The 12,710-nt window shown below is 46.8% G+C and overlaps 4 protein-coding genes across 4 annotated transcripts; 2 read left to right on the forward strand and 2 right to left on the reverse strand.

Moving 5' to 3' along the window:
- The first annotated feature begins 2,322 nt into the window (after nucleotides 1–2,322).
- Nucleotides 2,323–3,533, forward strand: VE01_08961 (uncharacterized protein). Its single transcript, XM_018278378.2, has one exon. It carries the CDS (start codon nucleotides 2,493–2,495, stop codon nucleotides 3,336–3,338), a length of 846 nt encoding a protein of 281 aa, XP_018126843.1. The 5' UTR covers nucleotides 2,323–2,492; the 3' UTR covers nucleotides 3,339–3,533.
- Nucleotides 3,534–5,095: 1,562 nt separating this feature from the next.
- VE01_08962 (uncharacterized protein) lies at nucleotides 5,096–7,354 on the reverse strand (the record flags this gene model as incomplete). Its single annotated transcript, XM_018278379.1, has 5 exons — nucleotides 5,096–5,103; nucleotides 5,152–5,512; nucleotides 5,558–5,672; nucleotides 6,642–7,042; nucleotides 7,085–7,354. 5 exons carry the CDS (start codon nucleotides 7,352–7,354, stop codon nucleotides 5,096–5,098), a joined length of 1,155 nt encoding a protein of 384 aa, XP_018126841.1.
- Nucleotides 7,355–8,403: 1,049 nt separating this feature from the next.
- Nucleotides 8,404–9,797, forward strand: VE01_08963 (uncharacterized protein; the record flags this gene model as incomplete). The annotated part of the gene is made up of 2 exons (XM_018278380.1): nucleotides 8,404–9,009; nucleotides 9,099–9,797. The coding sequence occupies 2 exons, from the start codon at nucleotides 8,404–8,406 to the stop codon at nucleotides 9,795–9,797; spliced, it is 1,305 nt and encodes a 434-aa protein (XP_018126842.1).
- A 1,301-nt stretch (nucleotides 9,798–11,098) lies between these two features.
- VE01_08964 (uncharacterized protein) lies at nucleotides 11,099–12,254 on the reverse strand. Its single transcript, XM_018278381.2, has 2 exons — nucleotides 11,637–12,254; nucleotides 11,099–11,581 (listed from the first exon to the last, which is right to left on the reverse strand). The coding sequence occupies exons 1-2, from the start codon at nucleotides 12,070–12,072 to the stop codon at nucleotides 11,175–11,177; spliced, it is 843 nt and encodes a 280-aa protein (XP_018126839.1). The 5' UTR covers nucleotides 12,073–12,254; the 3' UTR covers nucleotides 11,099–11,174.
- Nucleotides 12,255–12,710: the final 456 nt, after the last annotated feature.

The following is a 12,710-nucleotide window of genomic DNA, read 5'->3' on the forward strand; positions in this document are numbered from 1 at the left end:
CTAAGAACTAACCCTATTTACTTATATAGTAGCATTATACTAAAGTAATATAAGGATAGTAATAGATATAATACTATACCTATATATCTAATATATCTAATATATCTAATCATATGATTTCTCTTCTAGGAGAGTTCTTCTAGGAGACTAACTCTTCTAGGAGAACTCTTCTAAGAGCCTATTACTTCTAAAAGAACTCTTCTAGGAGACTTCTCCTAGGAGCGTTTTTCTAAGCAAACCTATATCCCTATAATCTACGTCTAAAACACTATAACTTAGATTACTCTATTAATTAATGTGTTAGTATAAGGGTTATAGAAACCTACTATAACAACTATACTACTTCCTCCTTAAGTTATAGTCTATATAAAGTCTAGAATTAGCCAAATAGGTTGTAGAAGTGTAGGGGGTCTTTTAAAGAAGGATTAATATACTCCTATACTCCTGTTTTCATTAAGGCTGTTTTAATCGTCTCTAGCCACTTATCCTAGTCTCTTAGGTTAGTAAGGACTACCCCTACCTTCTATAGGGCTGCCATCTTAGATAGATAGGCTCTTAGGAGGGGTTTATAGGTCTGTACGATGTTCGAATACCTTTAAATTGCGTGTTGGATTTACTCTAGGCTTATAACTATTAAGTAATAAATTGTATGTATTGCTGACTATGTAATCTACTCCTAGGATTTACCGATATTCAGTACGGAGATCACGTGAGATCATGTGACTATTACAACACCTACTGTGGAGCGGCGGCCCTTACTGAGGGCCACGGAGTAGAAATAGGACTGGGAGCCTGAAGACGAGGCTCTCTAGTCAATAGTCGCTGTATATACGTAGCCTATTGTTCTTATAGTATACGATACCTTCCTGCCTCCTGACCTAGTTCCCTGGACTCCTGTGAGACCCTTAGGCTTACGCTTTACACCTGGCACATCCTAAAGCCGAGTATTAAGCTGTAAGGCGGCACGTCACGTGGCCTCACGTGGGCGACGACCTTGACTCAGGGGAAGCCCTACTATAGAGCAGCGGCCCTTACTAAGGGCCACGGAGTAGAAATAGGACTGGGAGCCTAAAGACGAGGCTCTCTAGTTAATAGTCGCTATATCTACGTAGCCTATTGTTCTTATAGTATACGATACCTTCCTGCCTCCTAACCTAGTTCCCTAGACTCTATAAGACCCTTTAGACTACGCTTTATAATTCTATTAACTCTACCCCTATCTAGCCTACTAGTTAGGATAGTAAGTCTAGAAAAACAAATCACTTAGGCAGCCACTAAAGGAACGGCTCTAGTAGAATCCATAGAGCTAAGGATGAAGATATTACCAAGGTTGATAACGGCTAGGTAGAGCTAGAGAACTGTGTTAAAGAGTAGATCTATAAAGTTAATAGCTGTTGTTTTAGCCACAGGCATTAATAAACCTATAATAGAAAACGTCTGTAACTTAGAAGCAAAACTAATAGAGGCTTAAAAGAAACTAGTTACATTTTCTTACACACAAATAAAAGGTTGTAAATATGATAGCGACAATGGTCGTGCTGGTTTGTCTCTGCATATGACGCCTTCTAGGATTTAGGCGTCTATTTCTTAACGCATTTCGGTTACCATAGAGAGCAGCGTGCTCACATGCTCCGGGTGCAACTGTTCCTAGGTAATCGACACGAATCAACGAAGTAGATACCGCTATTTTGCGCGCGATGACATATTTGAAAATAAGATCTTACAATTACAATTCGTGGGACGATTCGTTTGACGTGGGCCCGTGCCACATATTTCCCCTCACGAACCGCAACCCTGTCTGGGCGGCCCTGGAGATTATAGAGCCAAGTAACCTGAAGACCTTCTTCGGCCCAAGTTTCGGCATTAAAAAGACAATGACAACCAAAGCTGTCGGGCGGTTCCTTATGACAAACAAACATCAGGAACTCCTCGTTAATAACCCCTCATACGAACTAGAATGAATCAGTGAATCAGTGACCACAGACTTCTCATCGATAACCCCTCAATTGAATGGATTATGGCGGGGCTTCCCCAGGAAAGCCTTCCCCGGGGCCTTGTCAGGGGATTCCCCCGGATTTCCCTTATAGCGTATTCCACATTTCCTAGGGAAATTCACCTGACGCCGGGGGAAGTACGCCCGACGCGGCGGGTCGAGCTGAGGTACTGTAATTACGTAGCGTTGATCTCTAAAGGTATCTGACCTAGTGTTAGTTTTAGTTCACTGTAGCGTTGTTTATGCGGGATAAGTGGATCTCCTTCTCCGCAAGGTAATTTACCTGTGGAATGATAGAATATCTATAAGACTGGATTCTCACGAGGCATGTACAATCTATATAAAGCGACGTATTCGTCGCTATTTATTTTATAGAGATCAAGCCTTCAACTACCTCACGGAACGATCAACTTGCTTCGAAGTGAACATTACCCAACGGACACTTTAAGGCAATCCACTCACAAGCACGGAGGTGATTGACAACAACCCAACAGCCACAATGAAACCGACTCAGATCATCCCTGCGATAACATTCTCGACGCTCGTAGCGTCCGTCTCCGCACGAGCGGTTTTTAACGCCAACTACGAAGACGGCAGCGTGAGCTCCGGATACCCGACGACAGGCTCCTACCGAGTCGACGTTCCTGGCATCGAACCAGGCTCCGCCACGGCTAAGGACGCTTTCTACGTAGTGGCCGGTGGCGCCCACGACACTGCTTTTGCCATCGCGAACAAGGTGGTTTTAGATGACCTGACGTATGTCGGCAACGGTTTCCCTCGTAGTGAATTCGGAATCGGTGGCTTCCCAGGGGCCATCTATAAGGACGGCGACCACGGCAAATACAGCTTCAGCATGCTGTTCAAGGATCTCGTGCCTTCCGTGAAGGGAACACGCGATGCGCCTGCAGAGGACGTGGTTTGGCAGTTCAAACATCACGGCGGCGGACACGATCTTCATCTCGCGCTTATAGGTAAGAATCTCGCGCTGGGCTGGGGCGGGAATGTCTATAAGCAAGTGGTCATCAACGATGTCATGCCGTATGTAAACCAATGGATGGATTTTCGCTTCGACGTACTGTGGAAGAGCGACAAAACAGGCCAGTTCACTTTCGACATGAAATTGCCCGGAGAATGCAGGTTTGGGCATACCGTCACTAAGAAGAATCTTCAAACTTATGTGACCGCGAGTCCCGATGGCACGCCGTGGACAGGCAACGGCTCGATCCAGTATGGCGTGTATCGCCATTCGGCCAATTCTACAGCTGGCGACGCGAAGACGCTCATCGTCTACCACGATGAAATCACGGCGATTAACTTCAACAACAAGCCGGACCCTTTCAACTAGGGCATGCATGGCTGGAAGGGATCAAGGTGCTCTCGAACGAAAGCTTGCACTTCGCTCACTACGGCCAGCTAAAGATTTACCTAGGTGAAGTGTGAAGTGGCAGCGATTCGAGATTCTTCAGGCCACAGCTTAGAGCACCGCGCCCTTGGAAGCTGGCGACTCGGTTACATGGAAGGACTGGCGAATGTATGGCAGGCATGCACCGGTGGTCTACGGTCGGACGTTAGCTAGAGTATGCAAATGGTAGAAATACAAAATGTTGGAAAACCAGAATCGAACACAGAAGGTCTAGAGCTGCAGTTGCAGATAGAATGTGCCCTCAAGATTATGTAGCCAGCCCACTGTTTGAATCTTGATAGCTTCATAATGGGTCTCGTAATTACCTTATAGTTATTCCATCCTGACTCCTTTCATGCCGCAGCAGCTCCTGCCTGCCCACAACTTGCTTCGTGCAGAGGTTCCAAAAGGATCCTAAAATATGAAAGCGTCTTTCATCGAGACCATCTGGTGGTGAGGGACGCTCAATACCGTCGGTCGAGAGCATCGGGTAAGGCCATCAAGAGACACAATTGGTGGTGCCCCTCAGGTTTGGGATGGTGGAATAAACATGGTTGGTTAACCCCTGTCAATCGCTCCACCACACTGCGAGGGCCCATACATTTTAATGGCACTCGAGAGTACGTACCGCCGGTATGTACTGACCCGCTATGTCATCTTGAAGTTGCACTACTGATAAGTCGGTAGGCATGAGGATTTGGCAACCCCAGCAGAAGCATCCCAATGTGCGAACCTAGGATACGTTACAGTATGAGTCACCATGTTCTGTTACCTTCTATAGTCTTCTATACCTAAGATTTTTGGTCCTCTCACAATATATACATAATTGCGTCCCCCCTTTCAAAAACCATTCTCGATCGCTACCTTCTCCTTTCCCCTAACTGATAACTAGGGGCGTCTACAAGCTACATCGTCTCATGAACCTGCTTCTATCCTCTAATCCTAATCAGCAATTTGCATTTCATCGTTCCTCCCAATTTCTCTTCGCTATTTAGTATGGGAGACGAACAAGAGACACAGTCTGCTGATACTTCAGAGACCATGCCATCTCCTGTTGGGCAGCGTCGAGCTTTGTTTCCAGAACAGCCTCATCCATCGTTAAGAGCCGACAGAGAATTATGGTCTGTAGGAGAAAGGGCTATTCCATCATTTGCCTGCAATCCATGGGACTTTTACGAGAAATTTATCGAACTCCGCACTGGGAGCTTTCTAGTTCTCTGTAATGACAGGTCTACTGTGCGAGTAATTCATCTCTTTGGAGAGGATACACATGCAGAAGACACAGTTTGTAATTCCCCTGCGACGATTTGTAGTTCCCCTGCGAACTCCGCTAGATTAGTCTCTGCAAAAGTAGTCCGCTTCCCTCTCCTCCCTACCAGGCATCAGAATTTTGTTGCTATTTGTGAAGCATATCTATTTAATCATCAAATATTTGCTATTACCGAATATGCTGGATTTTCTCTTGAAACCCTTCTACAACGCGGCATCTGCCCCTTGGAACGTGAGATAGCATATATCATCAGTCAAGCGAGTTGAGCCCTACATCCTTAATCCTAAGTTAATTCAACAGGTTCTGGCGGGTATACGGTTCATCTGGTTAAGGAAACTCGACTATCCCTGTATATCGGCACGAAATGTATTGATTTCTCCGAAAGGTGAGGTGAAGTTGGGAAAAACATGGCACTTCCCTATAATCAAGCCTACCGACCTTCGCACAGTAAGTTTCTACAACTGTTCGCATTATGCATACGCTGACTATAGAAGGGGGTCTCATGGGACAACTCAAGCTGGGCCGGTTCTTCGATAATTAGCTGTGGTTTTGGTGGGTGCGAGTGGCACACTGCTGGGGGCTCGCCTGGTGGAGATTCGCTTCGGCCTCTCTGGGAAGCTATATTTTCCTCATACACGCAGCCGATGATGATTTCATCAAGAATTGTTCTCGTGTATGCCTCGTTATAGAGGCTGTCACCGCCCGTCACATGCTTTATTCGAGCGATAGAATCGATGAGGTATTGGGGGACTGGGTTTGCCTCCCCAGTGAGGATGAGTTCATTCCCGTCTGTGAACCCAAAAATCTCCATGGCCTCGTGGAGGAGGAGGAGCGAGCTTGGCGCAATCTGTTGATATTAGACCATAGTTATTAAAACAGTATATATTCTTACGGTTGCAGCCTTCTTTGTCGCTTGCAGTCTTATATTCTGTTCGACCTCTGCTTGTAATTTCTCCCATGCGAGTTTGTAGTCGCTAGGCTTCTCCTCAAACGCCTTGATCAGAAACCTGGCATCCGCAACAACTCGCTTTTACAAACCACTCATTTTGAATTTATAACTGGCGCATATAATCGGAATTGCTGTAGATAGAATTGCTGTAGATACTATTGAGAATCCCGTATTATCTGGCGTTATATAGAGCTTTACGGGGAATGGTGTGTGTCACCACTTTGGCAATGTACACTAATAAAGCGCTAAATGCAGGGAACTCTTAAGAGGTACGGCAGACTACAGCTAATTTTGTATGGCGTGTATGGTACCTACCTCTTCCATACTACACAAACTTTATTTTAGTAGTCCATGCGCTATAACTAAAGCGGATTAGATCGCCCGCCCCCATTTGATCCCACGTCTACATTTAATTAATCGTACTCAAGGAAACCAGATCCGGTGGCATTGGTCGGAGAGAGGCAGCGGATTATCTCCGGTCCATGTGTTGGAGATTCCGGGGATGATCCGGGTTTTGCCAAGAAATAGCCCTGCATATGGGCGTCTCCCAGGCCTATCCCATTTGTTGGAGATTCCGGGGATAACTTGGGAATTGCTAAGGAATAGTCCTATTTTTGGGCGTTTCTCCAGGGTATCCCATTGGCTTCTCTAGGTCTGGTGACTAGCTGAAGAGACAGTGGTCAGAAACTCAGGCTTTCGGCCACCCCCCCAGAAATCTCATAAGTAGTCACGTAGCCCATCGAGTAGAGCAAGGTGGTATAGTATCAAACGAGTGCCTTGAGTTCAGGTCGGATCCTAATCTTCATCTATGAGTGTGCCTAGCTGTAGTTTACGCCTTTAAGCTAGGTTAAGGTGCTATATGAGCTAGAAGAAGAAACTATCACTATACTCGATATATGGCCTTATGATGGTGACTAGACATAAAAAGGGCAAAATCTTATAATTGTGGCATCTCTCCTTTCTCGCTCTAACTTCTGTTCACGCGCCGATTCATTCAAGGTCCTTATTATGCGGCAAATATGCCCACCTCATCCTCTTCTCCTGAATCCAATCCGGTTTATTTTCCATCATCAAGCGGTCTAGCGCATTATAATTCACCATGGGTTCCGCTGCCAACGGCACAGGCCGCTGAAACATACCCATAGAGTTCAAGATGTCTTCCTGAATGCTGGCTAGCCACGGGTGCACTGCTGATACGTAGTCGTGAACAGTGATAAACCCGTTCTCCCCAGCTGCAGGCTTCACCACCAACTTCACCGCCTTTCCACGCGGTCGTACTTCGTCACAGCAGATCAATAGATGATCGTCAGAACCCTCCTCCCACTCGTCCTCTGGGCCGAGATCGGGGAGCTCTCCATACCGGGCGCTTGGCTCGCCGCTGCCGCCTGGTGAAGAGTGCTCTTCATGATCTTCAAGCCAATAATCCTCCTAGACGTTAAGATTGTCGACTGATACTGTAATGGACGAGACCTTGGGCTCAGTAAGCGGCATCTGCGAGACTGGGTGCCAGATGCCGGCGCCGTCAGATGTTTGTTTGAAATACGGTTCGAGAGAGTCGGGACTCGAAGCATCTTTCATTATCGAAATGGAGGTAGAAAGCGGACCATCTAGAGGCCAGAAGAGGCGCTGGGTGGTGTCGAGAGTAATTCGCGGAGGCTCCTTTTTGGCCCTGAGCGCCTCAAAGGATGGATATGGGGGCAGCTGTGCCTCGTTTGGCGGACTAGAATGCGAGATAGCCATTTTTCGTCGCAAGTTGAGCCCGCGGAGATAAGGGTTGGGAATGGAATATGAGGTTCCTCAGTCTCGTCATGTAGTGTAATTACCCAGGCGCAAGGGTCCTGCAGGGGATGTTGGCGCGTAAAAGTGACAACACAATGGCAGTAGTTTTGCGTGGTGATAGGATCCAACGCAAGATAGAAGTATTACGCGATGATGAGAAGAAGACACCAACAGAAATGATAACGATGAGAGTATACCATGCAGCAGGTAGGAGTGCCTCTTTTTACCATACACCAAATAACTAGCCGTTTGATGGCGCACAATAGAAGAAGACAAACGTAGTTGAACTTATCCTGCAAGCCAAAGCTTTGCTTGATCTTGGAAATACTTCTTGCTCATAGGGAGATTAGGACGGAGACAATCTCGAGGGTAGCGCAGAAACATATCAACATCCGCCGAAGATATTAGCTTGGCCAAGTATGTTGTTATGTTCTCGGTGCAGGCGCGGTAGGACTAGATGGAGACTATGAAGACCAAATATTTGCCTAGCTCTATATTCCCACTCATATGATTTAGATAAGTTGGGCTCTGTGTAGGACTTGTTGGAAATCCTTCTGTTGGAGTACAGTGGCTACTACTCACCATGTGATTGATTAGTTGGGGATTCTCGCCAAGCCAGGAATCCCGGCCTTCTCCCGAATTCCCAAAAGAACTCTAGGTCGAATTCATCCGAGACCGCACGCCAAATGCCCGATGCCCGCTGCAGAGGGCCATTGAACATAAAACGTCGGTGTTAAATCGGGCGAAGTCAATTGTATAAATGTTCTAATTTAATTAGAGCCAGTTGCGCACCAATCAAGATTAAGCAACGATTAAGTATGAGATCTCTATCCAGAACTACCCCTCATACTCATAGTATACTCACTCATAGTATGAGGGGTAGTTATGGATAGAGATCTTCCGTCATGTTTTGAGATTGACATATATATTAAGTAGGAAACCAACGTCTAAGTTATTCTGTTCTATTTTACTATGTAACATATCAATTATTCTCGTGAAAAATGCACAACATGACGAATGATCTGAAAGTTCTCTTTTCTTTCCTCCTCTTCGTTATTGCAGTGAGCGCCACTCCAAGAGGTCCCAAGCTTCCATTCAAGCTCCCTTTCCATACAGATGGCAGTCCACATATCCGGTCTGCGCATGGCGACATAGTCCGGCTAGTTGGAACAAACTGGCCAGGACACCAAGAGGCCATGATTCCAGAAGGTCTTCAATATTCATCCATTAAAGACATCGTTAGCAAGATCCGAGGTTTGGAACTCAATGTCGTTCGCCTAACATACGCTACGGAAATGGTAGACGACATTTTTGATAACGGAGGAGATGTCACGCTAAAAGACACACTCAATAATGCTCTGGGAACCGCAAACGGGACCATTATCCTGAACCAGATTCTGAAGAAAAATCCCCAGTTCTCTCCAAAGACAAAACGACTTGATGTCTTTGATGCAGTTGCAAACGAATTAGCCAGCCAGGGGATTTATGTCCACCTTGACAACCATGTGTCCAAGGCGATTTGGTGCTGTGGCGGTTCTGATGGAAATGCTTGGTTTGGTGACACACATTTTGATGTATCAAAATGGATTCGTGGATGGAAATACATAGCAAGACATGTAAGTTAACCTGACCTTTCGAAAAACCCTTTTTTTAAACGTACTGTTATACAGCATAACTCAAGAAAGTGTCTAACAAAATCTATTAGGGAGCAAAGCACTGGCCATCATTATCATCAATCAGCTTTCGCAATGAGCTACGCAAGCCAGATGTTGACCGCGGCGACCCATACGACTGGTACACCTGGTACACGCACATGACTGAAGCAGCAGCTGCCGTCCATTCCGCCGCTCCAAACGTCCTTCTGGTATTCTCTGGCCTAGACTACGACACCAAAATCAGTCCCATAATCAAGGGATTGCCCCTGACTGGAACATCCGGGACTTCCAGTGCGGGCAAGAGCGTTGTTTTCCAGCCCTCCACCCTCCCCTACGCCAATCGCATCGTATTGGAACTACATAAATACGACTTTGAAAACACCCACGCTTCATGTGAAGATTTTGGAAACTCTCTATATAACGCTGGCTACAGCTCCTTGAACACCACCGACCCGGCTACAAAGTACAGTTTCCCCGTGCTGCTTACCGAATGGGGCTTCATCCAGAATGGAACATACTGGCGTGACACCACGTACAACAAGTGTCTGATTGCATTCATGGAAAAGTGGAAACCGTCCGGTTGGATGCAGTGGGAGTTGGCGGGCAGCTTTTACGTGCAGACGCGGGCAACTACTGTGCAGGATGCCGATGAGACGTGGGGCTTGTTGACGCATGATTGGAGTGCGATTCGGAGCCAGGTTACTGTTGATGAGAGCCTAAGCAAGATGGTTGACGCGACTTTGCGTTAAGGGAGGTGGGGGGTGGGGACGTGGACTAATGATTTGGGCGTACGTTTACTGAATTAAAGCCACTTCAGCAGTTACCTTCGTTAGGCCTCTAAATCTAAAACCATAGCTGTCACTAACCTAAGATAAATGCCTACCTTACATTTATTACCGACATTTCGAGCCTTTGAAGCGAAGGCTTACACTCAACGTTTCAACGCGACCATACGCAGAGAGGACAAAGATTGTCTTGCGAGAATTTAGTAGAAAGTTGCACGGGATAATGATTGCACAGACTATAACTACCCTACCCCAGATCTATGTTTTTATTACTAAAAGGCTCAAAACCTACTATAAGATGGCGGGGTGTGCGGGGTAAACGGGCGGGCATCGGCGGAATGGTCGGAACAACTTGGCCCATTTGTGACTCCAAGCCCACGACGAGTCGAACGGTCGTCATACTGGTACGGAAAGGTATGCAGATCTAGATGTTCTCTATGTATTAAGCCAGCCATCACACAGCGAAGCAGCGTTTTTATTCATAGCAGGTGCGCATACTTACTTCGAAAGTTTACCCCTGAGCTAAGAAGATGGGGACAAGTTGCTTTCAGCCGATGATTATTTTTGCTGGTAATTGAGAGAGAATACTGCTGGACACGCTTACGCAACCGCGCAACAACAGCGCCAGCGACGAGGGAATTGAGCCGAGGGAGTTGAGCCCGAAACAGTTGATTAAGGCGTGGATACGGATGAAGCGTGGCTGTGGGTTCTACCTCGTTTGCGTGGGATGATCCCGCTAACTTCTGTGCAAGTGGCGCCGAGGGAGGAGATCGTCAGGGACGAAAGCGTTCTTATCAATTCCCGATAAATTTACCAGCGGTGACCGCAGGTTGTAGCCAAAGATCTATGTAGTTAGTTCTGGCCCGGTAGAGGAGAGGCGCTCGCGTGGGCACAGGCTGAGGGTGTAGGAGGTTGAGAGGGGATTGGGGGTTAAGTAGTCTGCGGCTTTGGGGTCTAGGTCGAGGAAGCGCAGGGCGGTGACAAGGAGGTGGTATTGCAAGGCTGTGAATTGGGTATCGGGTGTAAAAAAGTATGTTAGGGGGAAGGCAGTGGTGAGGAAGCTGGTGGCGACGAGGCGTTTGGCGTGGTGGTGGTGGAGGAGAGGCTGTCTAGCTGAGGTGTGTGGATGTTCAATTAGCGTAGGTGAGTTCTGTAGAGGAAGTGAGTCCTCATTTTGAATCATCTAAATACTACGAGACAAAATTAAGCAATTTATTTAAACGTATGCTATCTATTTAGATACAGTGACTAACGATTAAGCTACGGCCCCTATTTCATTTCATACCAACCTACTAATAGCGCATTATAAGCTAGTATAGACATCTGTATTAGATCTACCACCTACCTACCACTGAGTTCAGCAAGACCCGACTCTCCGTTTGCTAGATATGTGGTGAGTGCGTAGGACAGAAACGTGTTGAAGAGCCAACTGAGTGAAGAGGCCTGCCCTCGTCGAACAAAGCCAGTGCGGCCACTAAGAACGTCATTGACCACATTATTCGCTGCCACATCCACATTCTGTTTCTTGTTGTGAATCAATGCCTTATTATGGCGATTTATAATGGCGGCTATCTTCTGATAGTATGAATTTGCGGGCAGCTCGAGGTCCTTTCTATTATCGGGGTTGTTTCCAGTTGTTTCGACGCCTCCAAGTATGACTGTGACGACCTTCACACCGAGAGGTTCCATCTCAAGGCGTAATGTCTCAGAAATCCGCGTCATGGCAGCCTTAGAGCTGCTGTATATACCTATATCTGAGTAAGCCTAGGGCACTAGACGTTTATGGGGAAAGTTGCCACCGACCCTGCCAGGCGAAGACTAATTCGGAAGAAACTGAACTGATGTTGCAGATAGTTCCTCTGGATTTGATGAGCATTGGCGCGAATGCCTGCGTCATTAAAAGTACTGCCCAAACATTGCTGTCGTACATCTTCTTAGCGTCGTCGACCGACGTGTCGAGCAGAGGCATGATGGTGGAGATGCCAGCGTTATTAACCAGAATATCGAGCGATCCTCCTGTAAGCTTCTCAACGGCTTTCGCACATTGATAAACGGATTCTTCTGATGTGACGTCGAGTTCGAGAATTTCTATGCCCTCTATGTCCGCTAGAGATCCGACCTTGACCCTGTTGCGTAGGGTCGCGAAGACCCTGAATCCTCTGGCCTGATAAGCCTTTGCCATTGCCGCCCCAAGTCCGCCATTGCTGCAACCAGTGACCACGACTGTCTTCTCTGGCATATTGGCTCTTAGAGGTAGAAGAGAAGGTTGATAGTATAAAGACTTGATGGTATGAAGACTTGACAGTATGATTATTCGATTATATGAGAAGTCTAATGTATGAGCTGAATTGGTATTAGAGCGAAAGATATAGGCAGTACTCTGTTTATATATACGTCCAAGGCTGGAAAGGTTAATAAGACCTATTAGTGAGCAAGCGGACTTCAGGAAACCAGATCCGGCGGCATTACTCGGAGGGAGGCAGCGGATTATCTCCGGTCCATGTGCCCAAGTATGTGCGACAATGCGGGCCTATGGACATTGGGCTATGGACATTTCACTTAAGGACCGACGGCGTCATACTTTGTAGACAAAGGCACCACCGTCCCCTTTTTCCTAAGCTGGAATGGAACCATATTAGGAACCGCAATGGGTGTCTTCGATTATGAGGTCTCCTGAGCAAAATGGGAGACTAGAGGTAGGATGAGTGTCTACTAAGTACGTCTTCAAACCGGCAATCTAGTAGTGGGCTAAATAAATTAGTACGTCTAGGCCATAGCAAAGGCTTCAAGATAGGAATAGCAAAGCAGTGGGTGTTGTAATAGCAAGAATCGGATCTATTCCCGTTCACTTGTCGATCGAGGTTCGTAGTCGGCATG

This window comes from Pseudogymnoascus verrucosus (genome assembly GCF_001662655.1).
Source record: "Pseudogymnoascus verrucosus strain UAMH 10579 unplaced genomic scaffold scaffold_53, whole genome shotgun sequence".
NCBI lineage: Eukaryota > Fungi > Ascomycota > Leotiomycetes > Thelebolales > Thelebolaceae > Pseudogymnoascus > Pseudogymnoascus verrucosus.